The sequence below is a fragment of the Chaetodon trifascialis genome, chromosome 4 (genome assembly GCF_039877785.1).
Source record: "Chaetodon trifascialis isolate fChaTrf1 chromosome 4, fChaTrf1.hap1, whole genome shotgun sequence".
NCBI classification, from domain to species: Eukaryota; Metazoa; Chordata; class Actinopteri; order Chaetodontiformes; family Chaetodontidae; genus Chaetodon; species Chaetodon trifascialis.
The window spans coordinates 9,201,289-9,219,805 of NC_092059.1; the positions used below are offsets into that span (position 1 = coordinate 9,201,289).

Here is an 18,517-nt window from a genome sequence, read left to right on the forward strand (position 1 = left end):
GAGCATGTTTCCGTTGGTTTTCAGAATAAACGTTCTCATACAGCAACGGACAGTTGTTAACATTGTTAACTCAGTTTATATTTCGTGTTTATTATCAGACTTAGAGCTACATTTGTACCATGATGCGGAACTTTCCTACATTTGTGGGAATTGCTGTTCATGATTCCAGAGCAGTATGAGAGTTTTAAAGCTTAATAGAGCTTAATTCACAAAGACAAACAAGACAGAGAGTGTCTGGTCAAAATAAAAGTTAATAATTAATATGATCAACAATAACATTTTTAAATGAAATAGAAAAAGACACAAAACCATCATACAAAAGCATTAAAACATTAAATATATTTGGTGAATCCTGCACCAAAAACATAAGTGAAATAAAAATTATGTCCAATAAAATGCATACAGTATATCAGAATGAAAACATTAAAAAGGATACATTTATAGATACTTTCAAATACACACAAAGTAGCAATAAGTATATATATAAGGTTTGTGTGTGTGTCTGAGTGTTTATGTCAGCTATGGAGTGTATCACCGGCTGGCTGGCTGTAAAGTGTTCAGCAGTCTGAAGCTGTTGGTCATTCTAGTACTGATGTCTGCAATTAAAAGACAGCCAACATTTGTCCAGCAAAGCCATTTATTTGTCTTGTCATAACCCATGTTAATGAAAACAAGATAGATGTAAATGTGGAGGGGTCTTTTATTTACAGAAAAGGATGAAGATCGACACACTAGAAGTTAATTTTTGACCTCGGAAACAACAGCTGACAAAGCAGTCTCACAGTAAGGTCCACTTGGTAGCTGTAGCTTTCAGTATCTTGAGCTTTTCTTTTCTGTATCTCAACTTTCAGAGCAGCGTGGAGGAGAACATTTTTTATAGCTCCAGGACAGTTGGCCAAACTCCCCCTGCTGAGGAGGACCATTCACTGGAACATTGTCTAATGTAGCATGTGATTGTTTTGGCAAGACTCTGACGGTTTTATTTTGAAAAATGGCATAATGCTTCCAGCAGCTGACTGCCACTAACCAATCAAATGTGTCTCTACACAATTAGAAACACCCCCATCTCTTTATATTTAACTCCAGAGAATTTATTATTACAATGTATAACAATTATAGATGGAATGATGTTTAATAAGCACAACATCTGGACGTAAATACGTCCAAAAATAATCCCTGAGAGCAAAGAATAAACCTGTTGCTTCTTCTCTTGGAGCCCCATTAATAAGAATTACAGCCCGTCCACTGGAGGCTCATCTGAGCCTCGTCTGCTTTGTGTTTATGCGATTAGAAAGCATTATTCCAATATGGAGGAAAGAGGTCGTAAAGCTACTATTGTGCAGACGCGGGCACTCCTACGCCTTCAGTCTCCCTCTGCCGTTCATTGGTTCATTCAGCATCTTCAGCACCACGCAGGCTGAACAGCGACACTCAGCCATGCAGCTTTCAGCAAATGAGGATGCCGAGCGGCGGACGCTGCGCTGCACGGATACTGTGACACTGTTTATCTGATTTATTTTTTTTTTTAATTCTTTTTTTTTTTTTTTTAGCCCTAATGTCATCGTTTCATCAGCCGGTGACAGATGTGGACAGCCGGGTTATTTGCAGCTGATTGCCTCCCTTGTTGTGATCGGAAACAACCCGCCCGTGTCGTCTAACTCTGCAAGAGGAAGCGGTTTTTTTCTTCATCTCCCCCATCACAGATGCTCGGACTCGCAGGTTTTGTTTGTTTCACCGGGTTTCCCTCCCGTCGAGTCGACAGGCATGACGGACAGTAACGCCGCCGCTCGGGTTAAAGGCAGCAGCAGCATCTCATGTGCAGTGCCGCATCAACAAGCCTCGCCGCCCGACCACCGGGTCCCCCTGCCGGCGCTCCGGTGTCCGCCGGTCCCCCGACGCCTCTTATGACATGACATCTCGGGGAAGAAGGAAGAGGATCAAAGGTTAGGGGCAGGGGTTCGAGCAGGAGCGCAGACGGGTCGGATCCCTGGGGAGAGGGCGCGCGGAAACAGCGTGCACTGTTTGAGTGGAGAGGAAACAATCACACCTCAATCAAAAATTCATGTGATACTTTATTAATCCCCGCAGGGTACTTTCTCTTGTGGCTTGCTGCCTCCCGGGAGGTCAGAGCACGGGGTTAGCCACGGAGCAGCGCCCCTGGAGCGGGTTGATGTGCCCGTACGTCAGCAGGGCGGGTGCCTGCTGACACACAGGGACCGAACCTGGATCCTGGTCCCACTGGACCCAGCTGTCCCCTCCGCTCCTGTGATCTCACTGAAGCCTTATTGTGATTCTGATCTGGGCCTATAGCGTGGTAGCACCCACCTTTGCCTTACAGCTTCATCTGATGCACGGCCTCATAGTGTTGATACTGGTCGAGTCCCGGTCAGCTGTGCTGTTCCCCAGGCCTGTCAGGCTCTCTTGGCTGCTCCTGACCATCACCTTTACCTGCACAGCCATGGGCTGCATCCAGAGCATTGCCTGTAACAAGTCACGCATCAAACGAGAGAACATCGTGGTGTACGACCTGTCCGCCACCATAGACCACTGCCCGACTGTCATTGAGGAGAACTCGCCCATAGTGCTTCGGTACAAGACGCCCTATTTCAAAGCCTCGGCGCGGATTGTGATGCCCCCTATTCCGCGCAATGAGACATGGGTGGTGGGCTGGATCCAGGCGTGCACCCAGATGGAATTTTACAACACCTATGGAGACGTCGGCATGTGAGTTCACACCTCTGTCACCTGCGTCCACATTACACCCCCGTGACGTGCTTTCAGATATATAAAAAAAACAAACCTGTGCGCGTGCGTCTAGCCTGCGCGAGGCTCTGCATGCATGCTCGTACACACACTCCGTGCAATAATGTGCTGTGTGCATCACGCTGAGTTACATAGAGGAGCATTTGTGCACGCAGCAGGTTAACTGTGCTCGTCAGCCTCCTTCATTCAAACGCCCACCGACAGATTCTGTTCCTGTGACTTTGGCACCTAAATAGAAAAGCTGCTATTAAAGGAGCTAAACAACAGTTGATGCTCTCACACTCAAATTGTGCCCACGGAGACATGTCCTCCCCCACACCCCCACCACACACACACACACACACACACACACACACACACACACACACACACACACACACACACACACACACACACACACACACACACACACACACACACACACACACACACACATTATCTGGAGGGCATATGGGGGTGTTTAATCCCCCTGGGTTTAGGGAGTGGGTGGGCGTAGGGGGCTTAGGGTGTCTTGTCATCAGATTGGTCATGAAAGCACAACAAATAGATGGAAGGGGGCCACCAGATGACAAAAACTGATGGGCTCAACAAAGAGATCATGCTAATCCACTGACACACTGAACCACTTGATATCATTTACAGCCGGCTGTCGTCTCATTGCAAGCTTGTGTCTGGATAAGAAATTTCAATGATCCTGTTACTTCTGTTGTTTTCCTTGTCAACAGAAACTCACCACTTTTAATACCTCAGGCACACAAGTATGGCAACAACCTTTTATCCAAATGTGAATAAAAAAAAAATCACCAAAACCCCAAAAAGTGGAACCCAAAAAATTTATTATTGATCATATAAATAGTTTTGTGATGTGAAAGTTGAGCTGACACTACTGATCATTGTCTTTATCAATTAATCTGTCAGTTATTTTGTTCAATTAACCATTTAGCCTTAAAAACGTGATGAAAAAAATGTGATGAAATGACAAGACGACATCTTTGAATTGCTTGATTTGGCAAAACAATACACATTTGAGAAGCCGAAAACTTCAAAATGTTTGGCTCTTTTGCCTGATAAATGACCGAAAAGTCATATATTTTCTTTTGATTGACTATGAAAGGGATTAGGCTTTTAAAAAGCAACTTAACAGCGGTTTAAAATCTCGCCTTTCTGCAGCAATGTAGCAGTGGTTTTGGTCTTTTCATGGGGTTTGTTGATAGTGGTAAAATCATAGAATATCGCCACATGTGTCCTTTGGACAAATAGCTCACAGTCACCCAGAAATCTCCTTGTTTCCAGTCTCATTCTGTCTGCCTCCTCTCAGGTCGAGCTGGGAGCTGCCTCAGCTACGAGAAGGTCTGGTGAGGGCCATCAGCGACTCAGACGGCGTGAGCTACCCCTGGTACGGAAACACAACGGAGACGGTCACCATCGTGGGCCCCACCTCCAAGCCATCGCGTTTCATCGTCAGCATGAATGACAATTTTTACCCCAGCGTCACCTGGGCTGTGCCAGTCAGTGAATCCAACACACCCTTACTGACTAACATCAAAAGGGACCAGAGCTTCACCACCTGGCTGGTGGCGCTCAACACCACGTCCAGGGAAAAGATCCTGCTCCACACCATCAAGTGGAGGATGAGGGTCGACATATTGGTGGATCCATCCCTGCCTCTGGGCTCCAGGGCCAGGCTGGTGGGCCGGGTGCACCAGGACCAGCCTCGTGTGCTGACCCGCATGGAGCCCATCCCTCCGAACGCCATGGGGAGGCCCAACGCCAACGACGCCCAGGTTCTGATGTGGAGGCCGAGGAGAGGTCCTCCGCTTGTTGTCATACCACCCAAGTAGAGCGCTGAGAGCATCTGATTGGCCGTTTGTTACATCATATCATAGTGGGCCACTTCTGCAGTGAAACAGCTGACAAGATAATCAGATGAAAAGACAAAAACCAGACAAAACAAAGATCTGTAAGCAGGCTTGAACTGTCAATGGCACAAATCAGAGTTGCAGCCTTTTCGCGATTAAAATCTTGAGGGGACAACTGCCTTAATTCCCCACCGCTGCCTTTGACAATCCAGAAAGTATGTCGGTCTCTCCTTCTGGTGCTGTCGAGCTGCTGGGCATCCAGGCCTTGACTCCGGCCCGGCACAGCTGAACAAAGCTGACTTTGAAAATCCGCCATCAGTGCTGGGATGTAACGCAAACCTGTACTGTAGCTACTCAGGCCCAGAAAGAAATGATCAAGCCTAAATACTGACCCTGTTTAAAAAGGTTCTTCAGCCTTAATGATGACATAATACTGGCCTGCTCTGTTACTGTACAGTAAAGTGCTGTGTAAGAGTGCCGCCAAGGAAAGGAGTTGGTGTTTATGTGTCAAACAGGTCCGAGGAGGATGACAGCGCTGTGGGGTTTATCCATTACGGACAGAGATAACTATAATACCAGCTGAGACGTTACTGGATGATGTGCTTTTAGAGATGGTGTGAGTGTGGGTGTGCGGGCGTGTGTGTATGTGTTTGTGTGTTTTCTATAATGGAGCCCCAGGGTTGGGTCCGGGCTTGCTGCTTTGTCACACCAGACTGCCTCTCACACACACACACACACACACACACACACACACACACACACACACACACACACACACACACACACACACACACACACACACACACACACACACACACACACACACACACACACACTCCAGGGGCCTCATTTGTGATTATGCTACAGAGGGTGTAAACAGAAAGATTGCCGACATACACGCATCCTCAGAGCTACTTCTTCTTCTTTTTTTTTTTTTTTTTACATATCACAGAAAATGTTGAAATCACAGCTTGGATTTGGTGACATGCACACAATTTGTGTGCTGAGATGAATCTTAAATGAAGCCCTGCAGCAGGATTTTTTTTGTTGTTGTTCAAACACAAATGGCCAGTTCGTCCAAGCTGCAGAGCTTCTCGCTCCCTGCCTTTTGAAAGCCAGCGATGCCTGAGTTGATGACAGCCTTCTACAGTCAGAGCATCATTCTGCCTTCCCCTGTCCCATCTGATCAGATTTGTGAGGCGAAGAAGCAAGGTTACTGTATTTTACGAGTCATAAAATGAGTCCGTCTTCTGTTTGTCCTCTGCAAGAGAAGCAGAGCTACGACACGTCTTAATCCAGTCAGTTTATGTTGTTAAAGGTTGCAGTGGAGGAGGACTGTATTTATGTTCGAGGACGTAAAGAATCAGTTTGCCTAAATTACAACAAAACAAAGCTTCTAACTTACTTCCAGCTTGTATTTAGCTGTAAAGATTTGGGGTATTTTCTCTGTCCAAGTTTTGAAATATCTGTCAGTGTGGTGAAACGAAAGAATGTAATTTCCTCTTTGCTTTGAAAAACAGCATTTGAGCAAGAGCCTGCAGCCGTGACAGCAGCTCTGTGAGGCTGCACCGACGACGCGAACATGCTGGTGTTTGGTCATTAACCAAAGTATAGGACAAATTAAAACAATGACTTAATCAGTTGATTACCAAAATCCTCTGGACACCACAGATATCTGAGCCAAATGTCATGACCATTTTACTAAAAGCCAAAAATGTCCACCTCATGCTGGAGGAGAAGCAGAGGAATTAACAAAGTAATTAGGATACATATCGTCAATGCATGAATATGCATAAAAGTCTATCAGCAACATTCAATCAGGACCAAAGCAGCAGAGTGATCCTCATCCAGAGCCAGGCCGGAGTGTATTTCTGATGAAAAATTAGCTTCTATTGTATTGGGTGGAGGCTGAAATCACATGGGCAGATATTTTAAAGCCTGCAGAGATAAAACTGAAACTATCTACAAGGCCGGATTCAGACAGAAAGTGTGTGTTTTGTTGTCATTTGGGTGAACGGACCCTCTAAAGCAGTATTTGGTTTGCTCCGACGTACAATCTCTTGTGCCATTCTGATCTTTTGCAAGTGTTTTTACGAAGATTCATGACTGAAAAACGGAAAACCAGAGTGCAGCTCACCGACTCTGAACACGTCACACTCATGTTGAAAAAGTTGCTTATTGTTTTCCAGGCGGGTCTATGTGCTGTATTTCTGTTGGTACGCGCTGAGCGGCCCAGTGAAACAGGTCATGCTGAAGTGCTGAGCTGGTCCGGAGGAGACAGAGATGAAGAGAGACGGACGATGTAACCACGTTATCTTACCCATGCTGCTCATTACTCCTGGTGCAAACCGAACGAGCCTTCACACACACATACACACACATAAACACACCTCATCTAGAACGACACTAAAGCCGCCGAGCACTCCGCCTGTGCGTTGCACGCCCTGCAACCCGCTCATCACATAGAAAGGCATGGACACCAGATATCTTAACAACATGCCTATTGTAGCCACGACACAGGAGCAGCTTGTGAGGCAAACAGCACGCGAGAGCCCACGTCGACAATCAAGGGAAACATCTAGAGCAGCACTTTTAACTGGAGAATCAAAGCAGCTGACGCTTACTGGTCTGCGATTTTATTCAGAGGATTGAGGCTTTTTTTAGGGTGAAACAAAGCGGAAACCTTTTTCACACGATGCCCCGATTAAAATCTAGCGTTAATGAAAATATACGTTTATACTTGACCAGGAGGTCACAGGGCCTCACGTGTCTTTTACAGTAACAGATGTGCCTGAGGACTCGAGGGCAGAGCGGTGCGAGCTTGGCTTGTTAATTCCTACTTGTTCTGCTGATCGACCCGAGTCTGACGCAGCTTTTGGTTTAACATGTCTGGGTTCTGGTGTTTTACAGTGTTATAATGACGAGGACGTGAAACTCTGGCGTGTTACAGTCCTTTCTCTCAGACTGTCTGGCTTTTGCATGCAGTGTTTTTAAACTCATTAAAACAAATGCCAAAAATATCAAGGTGTGAATTTATTCATGTTGTTTGCAGTTCTGAGGTGATGTGCCAAGAATTAAATTAGACCAGACTTGTAGCTGCGCTGAAGTAAATCTAGAATCAGACGTCAGGGGAGGAGATTTAGATGCCTTTTGATTGGATTTTAGCAGTTCAAGCTATGTGTGTGAGCATGTAGAAAAGGAGATAAACTGTGAATTCAACACAATAACACATTCAGGGACGTTAAAGGAAACATTGTTCTTTTATAAAAGATTCACATACTGGTAATTAAAATAATAAAGTTATTAATTTTACCCGCTTTCTCCCAAGAAAAATAAAAGTAGTTCCAGAAGAAAAACACCAGTCAAATCGTACAATCCAGAATGACTCTCTGTGTATCTGTGAGCATCAGCAATTCAGACTCAGCTGGACCACATTCAGTAATTTTCTGATTACTGTGCCACAGAATCAACAGATTATATTGTTACAGGACGTGAGGAGCTGGGTGTTTGTAATCAGTGGCTTTGAAAAGTCATGTAAACGCCTGATTAATGAATGAATAAGTTAAACAGACAGTTCATTTAGATGTATAGATTACAATTTAAACGGTGCCATTATTTACACCCGAGGTTAACATAATTTCAAGTTGCACAAAATAATCTTCAGCACATTTTAAACCGTCAGTTTCACCTTAAACGAGAACCTGTTACAGCTCAGAACAGCATTTCTCAAGTGTCAGATTAGTTTATTCCTGTCGCATTTTATTCATACACCCAGATTACTGTCAAACACTAAACTCCAGCAGACGCACGCGGACCAGAGTCATACACGAAAACAGCTCTGCCACTGAGACACGCTCTATATGTTATCAAAGACATCCCAGCGACTATATGTTGCCTGGCAACAAAAACTGGTTCCAAAAATAGCTGGACAAAACCCAAAACGAGCGCCATAATTAAGGAAACGAAACGAGTTATGGTCACTTCAGCTACCATAGTCTAAAGGCTCTTGGTGCATTGACTGTGAGTTTTTTGCCCCGAGTTCTGCCTCCCAGGCCGACAGGCCTCTAAGGCTGCGTATGAATCCCAGCTCTGTTCCAGGCTTGAACCCCGGACTAACCGTGACTGTCATGGCTTGCGGTACTGTACGCAGCCTTAGAGTCAACAGGGACCTGGAAAGGCTCGTTTCAGGGAAAAATATGGGTTAAAATGTGCTTTCAGTTCAAAGTGGTACAAGAAAGAGCCTTAAATACAGCAGCTCTGAGGTGAACAAGCCCACACCAAATCTAAAAAACATGGTTTTGAAGAAGCTCTAGAAACTCCTGCCCATCTGCCTCTTCGATCCTTTTGTGCAGTGATACTCAACTTACGGCCCACAGGCCAAATTTGACCCACGCTAGGGTGCCGGGTGGCCCGCTGACCATTTTCTAATTCACAATGACAATAAATCCATTCACACTGGGAGTTTTTTTGCCTTTTCATACCAATTATTCGGGGCTGTAGGGAGGGACAGATATGCCTGTTTGTATGATGGGATAAATTAGGCTGTCAGCACACAGAGAGAAGGCTGATGGCCTTTCAGGCTGTGCAAAGTGCAGCAGGATCAGACAGTGACAGCTGATTCCACCTGGCAGGGCTGCGTGGTGTTCTGGCTTCGATGTGGTTTTGTTCTGTCCTCTGCAGGGCTTCAGAGTCCACCGGGAGCGTTTCAGAAGTGGAGCCCTCTGCCTGCTAAGTTCTGTTGATTCGGCACTTTATCATGAACGTTTGTGCTTCCACCTCGGTTAAGTCGGTTCATTTTTGTCTGTTTTAATTGTTTTTATCATTGATATGTGATTGGTAGAGGATACTTTATTCTGAAAATTTACTGGACTCGCTGAGCGGTTCCTGTGTCTGACTTCCTGTCCAGCTCGATCTGCTCTGAGCAGCTTGACGTGGCGTCTGTCAAACACGGACCAGGCGCGTATTTTCAGCGGAGAGCCGCTTCTGAAACGCCCCGCGGGGCTTCTGGTAGAAGCAAAAGTGGAACGTGACACAGCCGTGCCTGGTGGACTCTGCAGGGGAAACAACTGAAGAGGAGCCAAAGCGATGCAGAGAGGCAGATCACTCTGCTCCCATAAACGTGTTTCACACTTAAATATCTTAAATATGCTTCTGATTCTGTCACAGGTGGAAGCAGTTTATGTCTATGGAATGACTGCAGGATGGATTCCAGCTGTTTTATGTTGTATAAACTTTGAAATCTAACCAAAGCATTTACAACTAAAATTCAGTTTTAGCTATAAAATGCAGTAAAAGATCTGATTTGTTAGTTTAGTGAATAAGTCAGTCAATTTGAAAATGACAAAGAGCTTTTAATGTTGATTCGTTTTATCTGGCAAATTTGATTGAAGTTGGTCATTTTGCAGAAGTGGCCCCGCGGGGTGAAGTAAGCTGAGTATCCCTGCTTTAGCATCGAGGTGACTGATGTGGCAGTAACAGTGACAGGCAGTCAAACAGGCTCTTCATGAAAACAATCAGTCGGTCCCGTCGAGAACTAAAGGTGTGGCGGCCAGGATTATCTCTACAGCGGTGACTGGAAACACTGGTCGCCCTTCTCAGCTGAGGCACTTTTGGTGTGTGAGACCCATCACAGCGTTGTGCTTGCTTTTTGTTTGAACCGTCTCTCCCCGTCCCTCCGCTCCCAACCTGCTTACCTCCTCCCTTCCTGCTCCCCTTTTTCTGTCTCCTCCTTCCTGTGATCACAACATATGATAAAGACCTTTCCCCTTCTTTTCCTCCAGCCCTCTGTCCTCCTTTCCCCTCCACGTCCTGACGCTCCAACAGGACCTCCTACTGCTGCTGCAGTGTCAGCCGTGAGTGTCCTACGCCCTGCTGGGGTTGGGGGTCGCCTTGCCTTCGTAGCCGTACAGGAAAGTGGCCACGATGACCAAAACGGCCCCCAGGAAGAACACGCTGTGGACGACAGCAGACGACGCGGTCAGCTTGAGAAAATGCGATCGCGGGAAAGAAAATAAAGGTAAAGAAGTGCAGACAGAAGGAGGGGAACTGTCCTCTACCTGGTGGGGTCGAAGTCCTGGAGCCAGAAGTACGATATAAGAGTTGACAGGATGATGGAGAGCGATGTAGCAAAGCCCTTGAGGATGTTGTCTGCATACTTGATGACCGCTGCTATGACCAGACCACCCAGCGCCTGAGAAACAACAAACACACAGACACAGATGGACGGAGGCGTGACCTGTGCGGGCCGACGGGGAGTCTGGTCCACGGACTGAAGGGTCCGTTACCCCAGAGGCTGGACTACACGTGTGACAGCTTTGGTGGGAAACACACTGAATCGCTGGCTGTGGAGCGAGCGTTACCTGCAGCGCCACGACAGTCCAGGTGACCGTGTTGTATCCCTGGAACATCCCCGACTCCTTCACCCTCTCTCCATCGTAGGCCAGCATGCCAAAGAGGCCAAACACAAAGCCAAACATCCCTGGAAACACACACGGAGTAAATGAGTGAGCTGAAGATCTGAAGTCTGATCAGAACAACTCTAAACTATCGTAATTCAGCTAAAGAAAGAGATTCAGGTGTGTTCAGAGCAAGCAGCAACCAAGCCAAGTGCAAAAAGCTGCAGTTCCCCAAATGGCCACTTGAGGCTGACTCCAAAAATGAGTCAATCCCCATATTAAAACACCCAATTTACAGCAGAAATGTATACAGCCTGGTACAGTTTTAGCCTCTGTAGCTAATCTCCCTGTTCATGACAACATTATGGGGGGGTGAATTTTTTTATATAACTCATTAATAACTCATATACATTTTATTTTTGGCCTTAAAGTTATGCATAATTATGAGCATGGTCACTCTGAGGGACAGGGAGACACTAGGACTCAGCAACTAGGCTTCTATCAGCTCCACCTTTGTGTATCTTTGGATTAGCCGGGAGTTTGGCTGCGTCAGGCGCTGCCACGACATCACGGAGCTTCACCTATGAGACACCGATGAGCGACGACATGGAGACTACACCCGTGTTTTATACAGTCTGTGGTTCAGAGGTGAATTTAGATGTGAGATTTCATATAAAGTCAGCAAACAAGTTCATGCGAATGGATTGGATTTTGTTACCTACAGGCTAACTGTCCCCCTCCTTCTTTCCACTCTTAATGCTAAACTAAGCTAAAGTTGTGTTGACACTCTCTTGGCTCTCGCTCTCTATTTAGTGTACAAGCATCGATCTTCGCATCCAACTGTCAGCAAGAAATCAAATCATTGCTTTCCTCCAAACATCGAACTAATTCATTAACATCTTGCTCCAGTCTGTCCTCCAACTACTTCTCATTGTCATTTTATGTGTTTCCGCATGTTAAACTGTTGTAAAATTATTGATTACATCTTTGAAAGAGCCTAAAGTGACATCTTCAAATTGTTGCTGGATCAACACTAATTGCTAATTTCCTTAATTTCATATTTTCTTGGATCACTGCAACGATCGCTAACAACAACAACAACAAAATAAAAACCCAGCCTCATCTTCACTGCTCTTGCTGCAGGTTTGGGCTCCAACATTTAAAGCAGGTGAAAAAGCTCCAAGCTCACACCAGGAATCGCAGGAGACTTAACACATGCCTCACACACTCTGGGGTAAAAATAAACTAGACAGGAACATTCATCTTAACAGAAACATATCGGAGGTAAAGAGCCCAGCTGGCTCTCTGTGCAGGGAAGAAAGGAAACTGTCCACACACACACACACACACACACACACATACACACACACACACACGCACGCACACGCACACACCAGAAACATTAAGGTGCCTTTTTCAATCTGTTTTCCTCACATCACTCCTCTGCTGATGGATCAGCATCCATCAAATGAAACTTTAAGGTTACTTTTCGGTGCATTGAATTACATTTGACATGCACGTTGTCCTGATCGGACAGCCGATCGATTCGACTGATCGATGAGTACTGACCGAGCTGGATGTTCCGGACCCAGACGCTCTGCTTGCTCTCCTTTAGGATCTTCTCAAAGTAGACGCCGGCGAATCCACTGGAGCAGCACGCCACCAGAACCGCTGCCACGCCAACAAACTGGGAGCCTGCAGAGTGGGCCTCCTTCTCTGGGGCCACTGTGGACTCTGAAGGCCACTGCACACACAAGAGAAAAAATTCAATTCAAGGTCCTACTACTAGTATTTTTTAGATCGTTCAATCCACTGACAAAGTGTGCAAGACGTCGTTGAATGCTATTAAGTGGGCCTGAAGTTAAAAAAAAAAAAAAAAAGTCAAAATATAAAACTTCTTTAAACCTCTGCAACTGATTTAAAAGCCTCACCAAGACGTGGACAGGTGCAAACTGGTTTTAGTGAGTTTTGGAGCTGCTGGACCAAACCAGGCTAGCTGTTTCCCCCTGTTTCCAGTCTTTGTGCTAAGCTAAGCTAAGCTAACCCCTCTTCTAGCTGTAGCCTAGTATTTAAGGGAAAGGTACGAGAGTGCTTTTGATTTTCTTATTCAGCTCTCGCCAAGAAAGACATTTCCCAAAATGTCTAACTATTTCTTTCTAAGCTCTGCTAAGGGAAACTGCACCCCCAGTGCGTCGATATAAGAGCACGCAAAAAAAACCGGCTGCGATCATAAGACCCCTGAAAAGTTTGCATGCTGTGTAAAACATGAATAAACCAGAATGTGATTATTTGCTAATCCTTTTTGACATATACTCAATTGAAAACAGTGCAAAGACTGAGGCTACGTTTACACTCAGGGAAAATCAAATGTTTTCATGCGGTTTGGCCTCTCGTTTACACACAAACAGAGTTTTTTTCACGGAAAATGATCATTTTTAAAAACTCCAGCCAAAGTGGAGATTTCTGAAAACGCAGCTTATGTGTTGGCGTAAACAGGGTTAAATCGTGTTTTAGGTTCCGAAACGTCATGTGAGCGACCTATGTTTACACTCGCGCCCATAGGTTTGGCATAGCTATGATGGCGCTCGACGGCGTATTTATCCGGGTTCATGTAAACGACAACATTTTTGAACGATGTTGTGTGCACGATGTTATTTTTGAAAACGGGGGGTCCAAAATATCCGTTCTCCAAAATACCCTGCTACGTGTAAACGTAGGCTGAGAGAGGTGTGCTCCAGAAACACCTGTCTGGATCATTCCACAGGTAATCAGGCTCACTGGTAACAGCTGATGGTGTCATGATTGGGTCTGAAAGGTGCATCCTCATCACTACATGTGCTCAGGAACATTTCACACAGTTTGTCTGCAAATGGGTATATTCTGTTTTATTTACTTTTTACACAGCGTCCTAACTTTTTTAGAATTAAGGGTGGTTCTCATGTGTTTTCTACTGAATAAATATCCAAACGCTGATGAAACGTCCACATGTACGTACTTACTAAGGCCTGAATAAAGGTTCACAGTCGCTCATGTCTCTCTCTGAACCTCTGATGCTGGGTAACTGAAATTCACACAAAGGCATCTTCACAACTTTGCAGAGTTGTAAAAATGCTGCAGAGCGTGAATTCCTGCGTTATGTGCTGCAGTAAGCAGGAAAATGGGTGTTAATGCAAAAAAAAAAAAAGCATTGTAGCTACAGCACTTTTTCATTCTTTGGTAAAGATCCCTCTGGAGCGAGAGGCTGTTTGCCTTCCACTTCCGACGCCAAAACAAAGCCTGCCGAGTGAGAGCTGACAGCACAAACCTTGAAAATGAACAGTGAACACGAGGAGCTGCATTAATGCAAAAACTGGCCAATTATCTCAGCGGATTCACGCTGACTTTTCAGCTCGTTCGTTGGTTTGTAGGTGGGTGCTATGGCTGTGTGTTAATATCATTTCGGATGTGATGATCTGCTACTTGAGCCTTCAGGAGGCGTCGTGGATAAACAGCCTGGTTGTGCAGTTCGGGAGTAAACGTCTGCACCCGTCTGATCCTGCAGATTTCTGAAGGTGCATCCTCACGTCCTCCTCCTCTATTGTGCTTCTGTCTGAGTGCTCTGCCAATATTAAGATCACATCCAGCGTAATACCAACTGACTGGGCATTTTCTTTGTTTTGCCAAGGAGGAGGAGGTGATATCACAACAGTCAACACTTCATCATTCATCAGCACGTCCCTTGTAACCACTGGTAGCCAATATTTAGTCAATGTTCCAGTTCAGGCCTCATTATTTAGGTTTATTTATCGAACCTTCACACAGCCACAGGACTCCCTCTCAGAATAAGAGTTTCTCGTCTTTATTTGGCCACTGGAAGAAATTAAAGATCACGCAATGATTAAAGCTAAACGAAACATTCCCAATACGCAGCTGAGTAAACGCTTCATCAGGCAAAGAGACAGCGGCAGAATTGGCCGCAATCTCTTTCCTCTTTGATTTCAAAGACACTAACAAGATGGATTTAGGCTTTCTGTGGGATTCTGGGCAGACGGGGTTCAGCAAACAAGTGCAGACTTAAAAAGCAACCTGAGCGCAGAGAGGGAGAGGGAACATGCTGAGAATCACCAAGATTTGGGCGAGCGGTTAGTCGATGGCTGAGAGTTATTTCACGAGCTCATTCTGCCTCCTGAATGTGATCAATTCAAGCGAAGTTTCCCCACAAATCTTTCCTGGCTCCCTGCTCCACAGCCGCTAATCAGAGAGAAAGGTCCCACTGGCAAACTCTGGCGTATGCAACGACATTAACTGAGTAGATCACGTCCCTGACACTCCATTAACATTCCTCTCTGCAAACACGGCTGCTCTGAGGACGAAACACCAGCTGAAAAACTGTTAAAAAAAAAAAGTAGACATCTGAATAAAAATAATGAAGCAAAAGAAAATGACAATTCAGTCTGATTATCAGGCAAGCGGAACAATCTTGATTGTGATTCTGTGTACAGTATCGAAGCTAAACAACCTTTAGCCACCTCACATCATAAGAGCTGAAACTTGCTCATGATTCGTTTCATCACTAATTAATCTGGTTCCTTTATCAATCATTAGCCTATAAAATGTCAAAAATGCCCATCGCAGTTTCCCAGCAGGTGACATCTTAAAAGTCTTGATCTGCTACAGTGCAAAATCCATAGATATTTAGAGGACAATGATATAAAAAACATCATATCCTCACTTTTGAGAGGCTGGAACTAGAGGATGTTTGGCTTTTTCTCCTCCAGCATCGATTAAAATTAATCCATCACCAAAAGAGCTGCAGATTATTTTTCTCTTGGTCGATTCCAGTTACTGATATATGTTCTTGGACATGACTGAATAGAGAACGCATACGTATTCTCGCTCATTAGAGGACGCTCAGCTGTCGGATCTTATTTTTTCTCTGGGGTCAACCTGCCGTCGTTCACACAATCCACTACAAGGCTCTTTATAAAAGCAGCTGCTCAAACGAACACCCAGGAACCGCAGACAGGGTGTCAGATTGTTCATTTCTACAGCTACCAAACAGACAAGAAGCTGCACCAGACCTGCACGAGAGTCACTCCGGCCATGAGAATCAGCAACGAGAGCCACTGGTAGATGCCCAGCCTGCGGCCCAGCATCGATACTGAGAACAGCGCCGTGGTCAGGATCTTCAGCTGGTACGTTACCTGATGGAGACAAAGCGGGAAAATGGTAAATAACCCCTGATCGAGGATGTCACACGGCCTCCAAACACAACCCGCCCTCTGCTGTACCTGGTAGGTGGCTGCGTCCAGGTTGGACAAGGCGACGTACAGCAGGTTGTTCTGCAGCGTGTAGATCCCCGAGGGGATCGCCAGCTTCAGCGTTTCTATGGGTTTGTACACAATTTCCTGCCGCAGGATGCTGTTCAGAGCTCGCATGCTGTAACCTGAGGAATGAAGACAAAGTCAGACCACAGTTAACGGCGTACTGATTTATCTGGTAACTTTGATGACTGTTGGAACAAGATCAGTCATCAGGACAGGATCCAGACCTGAGGGGGTTCCTGGTTTTACAGATAATTCAATAAACCTGCTTTTTTGCATCAGGCAGTAGGACAGGTGAAACTCAAAGAAACAACCCGAAGCAACCTGACAAACCTGATTCCTCAGTGAGAGAATAAGGGGTCAGTGACAGTTAAAGGGCTATTTTCAGCCTTAACTTATGCGCCTCAGCACTATTTGTTACCATAAATCCATAGTCCACTTTCAAGTACCAAACGATGACACTCTTTTTCCTCATTCTTTGATCAGACAGTTTGGGATTTCAATCATCATGTTGCTGAGACGTTTTTTTATTTAGGCAAAGTTCTGGAGCGGCTGCTGATGTTTAGACAACATCAAACATGCAAGAACTTTTGATTCAATGAGAAAAAGTTTTGTAGAAAACCACCAGTTTCTCAGCTCTTTTATCAACACTATCATGTAAGAGTTTCAGATGATAATCAGACCTGGATTTTAGTATTTCACTGGTCTCAAGCTTGTTAGATTTTAACTATTTTTCTCATCTTGTATCAAAATCCAAATCATTCTTCATAGTTTGAGCTGAAAGGAGACACAAATTCATTGATTAAGACGACAAACAAGCTGGTTCTAGCTTCTGAAGTGTGAGGTTTTGTTGCTTTTCTCTGGTTTTTATCCACATTAATGCAGTTTTCAGTGATCACCTTAACCTCTGCTGTGAGTCTCTGAGGCTTTATAGACCTCACAATAAATTAATAAAAAGATTAATCCAGGTTAATCTAATGTAAATGAAGGGTCAGTGGCGGCCCTGTGATGAATGTGATTGCGTTCAGGTGCGCTCACTGTGCTCCTTGAGGACGAGCAGCACGCAGGTGAGGATCTTCAGAACCTCAGCCACCACCACGGCTGAGGAGGCCAGGTACCGCGGGCCCTCGGCCTGCAGGGTGCGGGAGTACCGCATGGTGAGCACCAGCGAGGTGGTCTGGAACACCAGCACGCCCAGAGAGACGTACTTCAGCCGAGATGAGGCCATGTCTGCTGGTCGGTAGGAAGCTGGACACAAAAAAGAAGACTTTCAGCAGGTGAACGAGGTTTTTACTCCCAGACAGACACGAATGAGGCAGAGTGGCTCACCTTTCTGTCTGTCCCTCAATGGCGCCTTAAAAGCAACTTAACTGGTGTAGATATTCGCCTCTACATAAAATTAACCCCCCTTTTAGAATTGAACCTCGGGTTTTGTCTGCTCTCAGCAGTTCTCTGTCAGGCAGGCAGACCAGGTACTGGAGGCTCAACCCAGCTGTCAAAACAGCAGCACTTCAAGTCCTGGCGTCCATTGACCCGCGCTGGATACAACTGCTCTCTGGAAACTGCACATTATCCTCGCAGCGTTTCCACCCCGACAGTCCCGTCGTTTAGTGACATTACGGCGCGCTAACAGTCACAGAAAAGAGTAAACTGTAACGAGAAAGTCTACCGAAAGAAACAAATCTCATACAACTAAGATCCTGGAGGACTTCCGTGTACAGATTTCTTCCTCGTCTTGAGTCACGGCTTCCTGTGCGAACCAGCGCCTCCTGCCGGACAGGCAACACACTGCACTACTCATATTTATTTTAGACTGTGAAATGAAGTATTTCCTTTACAGAAATAACAATGGAAGAACAAAGGACGACGAATAATTACATATTTATGGCCACCAAATATTGAATTTTTAAAAAAATATTTTTAATGGAAGATCTAGCATCAAGCATCTCTGTCAAGTACTCCAATGAAACCACTCAAAGCTTTAAATATGGTTAATCATTATGTTTCTACACACTACTATATTAATTCAATTGTAATCATTAATTTATTAATTATTAATTCTTGTTATATATTCTTGTTATAATTCTTGTTATATTCACATTGCACTGTAGAAAATACAACACATTAATTTTACATGACAGGAGGATAAAGAAAAATAATGACTATACTAAAAAATAATTATAACATATGAAATAAA

At 45.1% G+C, this 18,517-nt stretch overlaps 2 protein-coding genes across 2 annotated transcripts; one reads left to right on the forward strand and one right to left on the reverse strand.

Moving 5' to 3' along the window:
• Positions 1–1,429: 1,429 nt before the first annotated feature.
• fam78bb (family with sequence similarity 78 member Bb) lies at positions 1,430–7,642 on the forward strand. The gene is made up of 2 exons (XM_070960498.1): positions 1,430–2,724; positions 4,082–7,642. Exons 1-2 carry the CDS (start codon positions 2,348–2,350, stop codon positions 4,602–4,604), a joined length of 900 nt encoding a protein of 299 aa, XP_070816599.1. The 5' UTR covers positions 1,430–2,347; the 3' UTR covers positions 4,605–7,642.
• Positions 7,643–7,858: 216 nt separating this feature from the next.
• On the reverse strand, positions 7,859–18,057 carry slc35a3a (solute carrier family 35 member A3a). The gene is made up of 8 exons (XM_070960497.1): positions 17,650–18,057; positions 17,359–17,568; positions 16,288–16,442; positions 16,078–16,200; positions 12,587–12,761; positions 10,982–11,100; positions 10,679–10,812; positions 7,859–10,574 (listed from the first exon to the last, which is right to left on the reverse strand). Exons 2-8 carry the CDS (start codon positions 17,546–17,548, stop codon positions 10,484–10,486), a joined length of 987 nt encoding a protein of 328 aa, XP_070816598.1. The 5' UTR covers positions 17,549–17,568; positions 17,650–18,057; the 3' UTR covers positions 7,859–10,483.
• Between the last annotated feature and the right edge of the window lie 460 nt (positions 18,058–18,517).

What these genes read in the sequence shown, in the direction of transcription:
- fam78bb (XM_070960498.1), top strand. Translation starts at nt 2,348, where the DNA reads ATGCACGGCCTCATAGTGTTGATACTGGTCGAGTCCCGGTCAGCTGTG. An exon ending in ACCTATGGAGACGTCGGCAT is followed by an intron (nt 2,725 to 4,081) that starts GTGAGTTCACAC and finishes GCCTCCTCTCAG; the next exon opens with GTCGAGCTGGGAGCTGCCTC.
- slc35a3a (XM_070960497.1), bottom strand. Translation starts at nt 17,548, where the DNA reads ATGGCCTCATCTCGGCTGAAGTACGTCTCTCTGGGCGTGCTGGTGTTC. An exon ending in GCTCGTCCTCAAGGAGCACA is followed by an intron (nt 16,443 to 17,358) that starts GTGAGCGCACCT and finishes TTCATTCCTCAG; the next exon opens with GTTACAGCATGCGAGCTCTG. An exon ending in CCGGAGTGACTCTCGTGCAG is followed by an intron (nt 12,762 to 16,077) that starts GTCTGGTGCAGC and finishes TTGTGTGTGCAG; the next exon opens with TGGCCTTCAGAGTCCACAGT.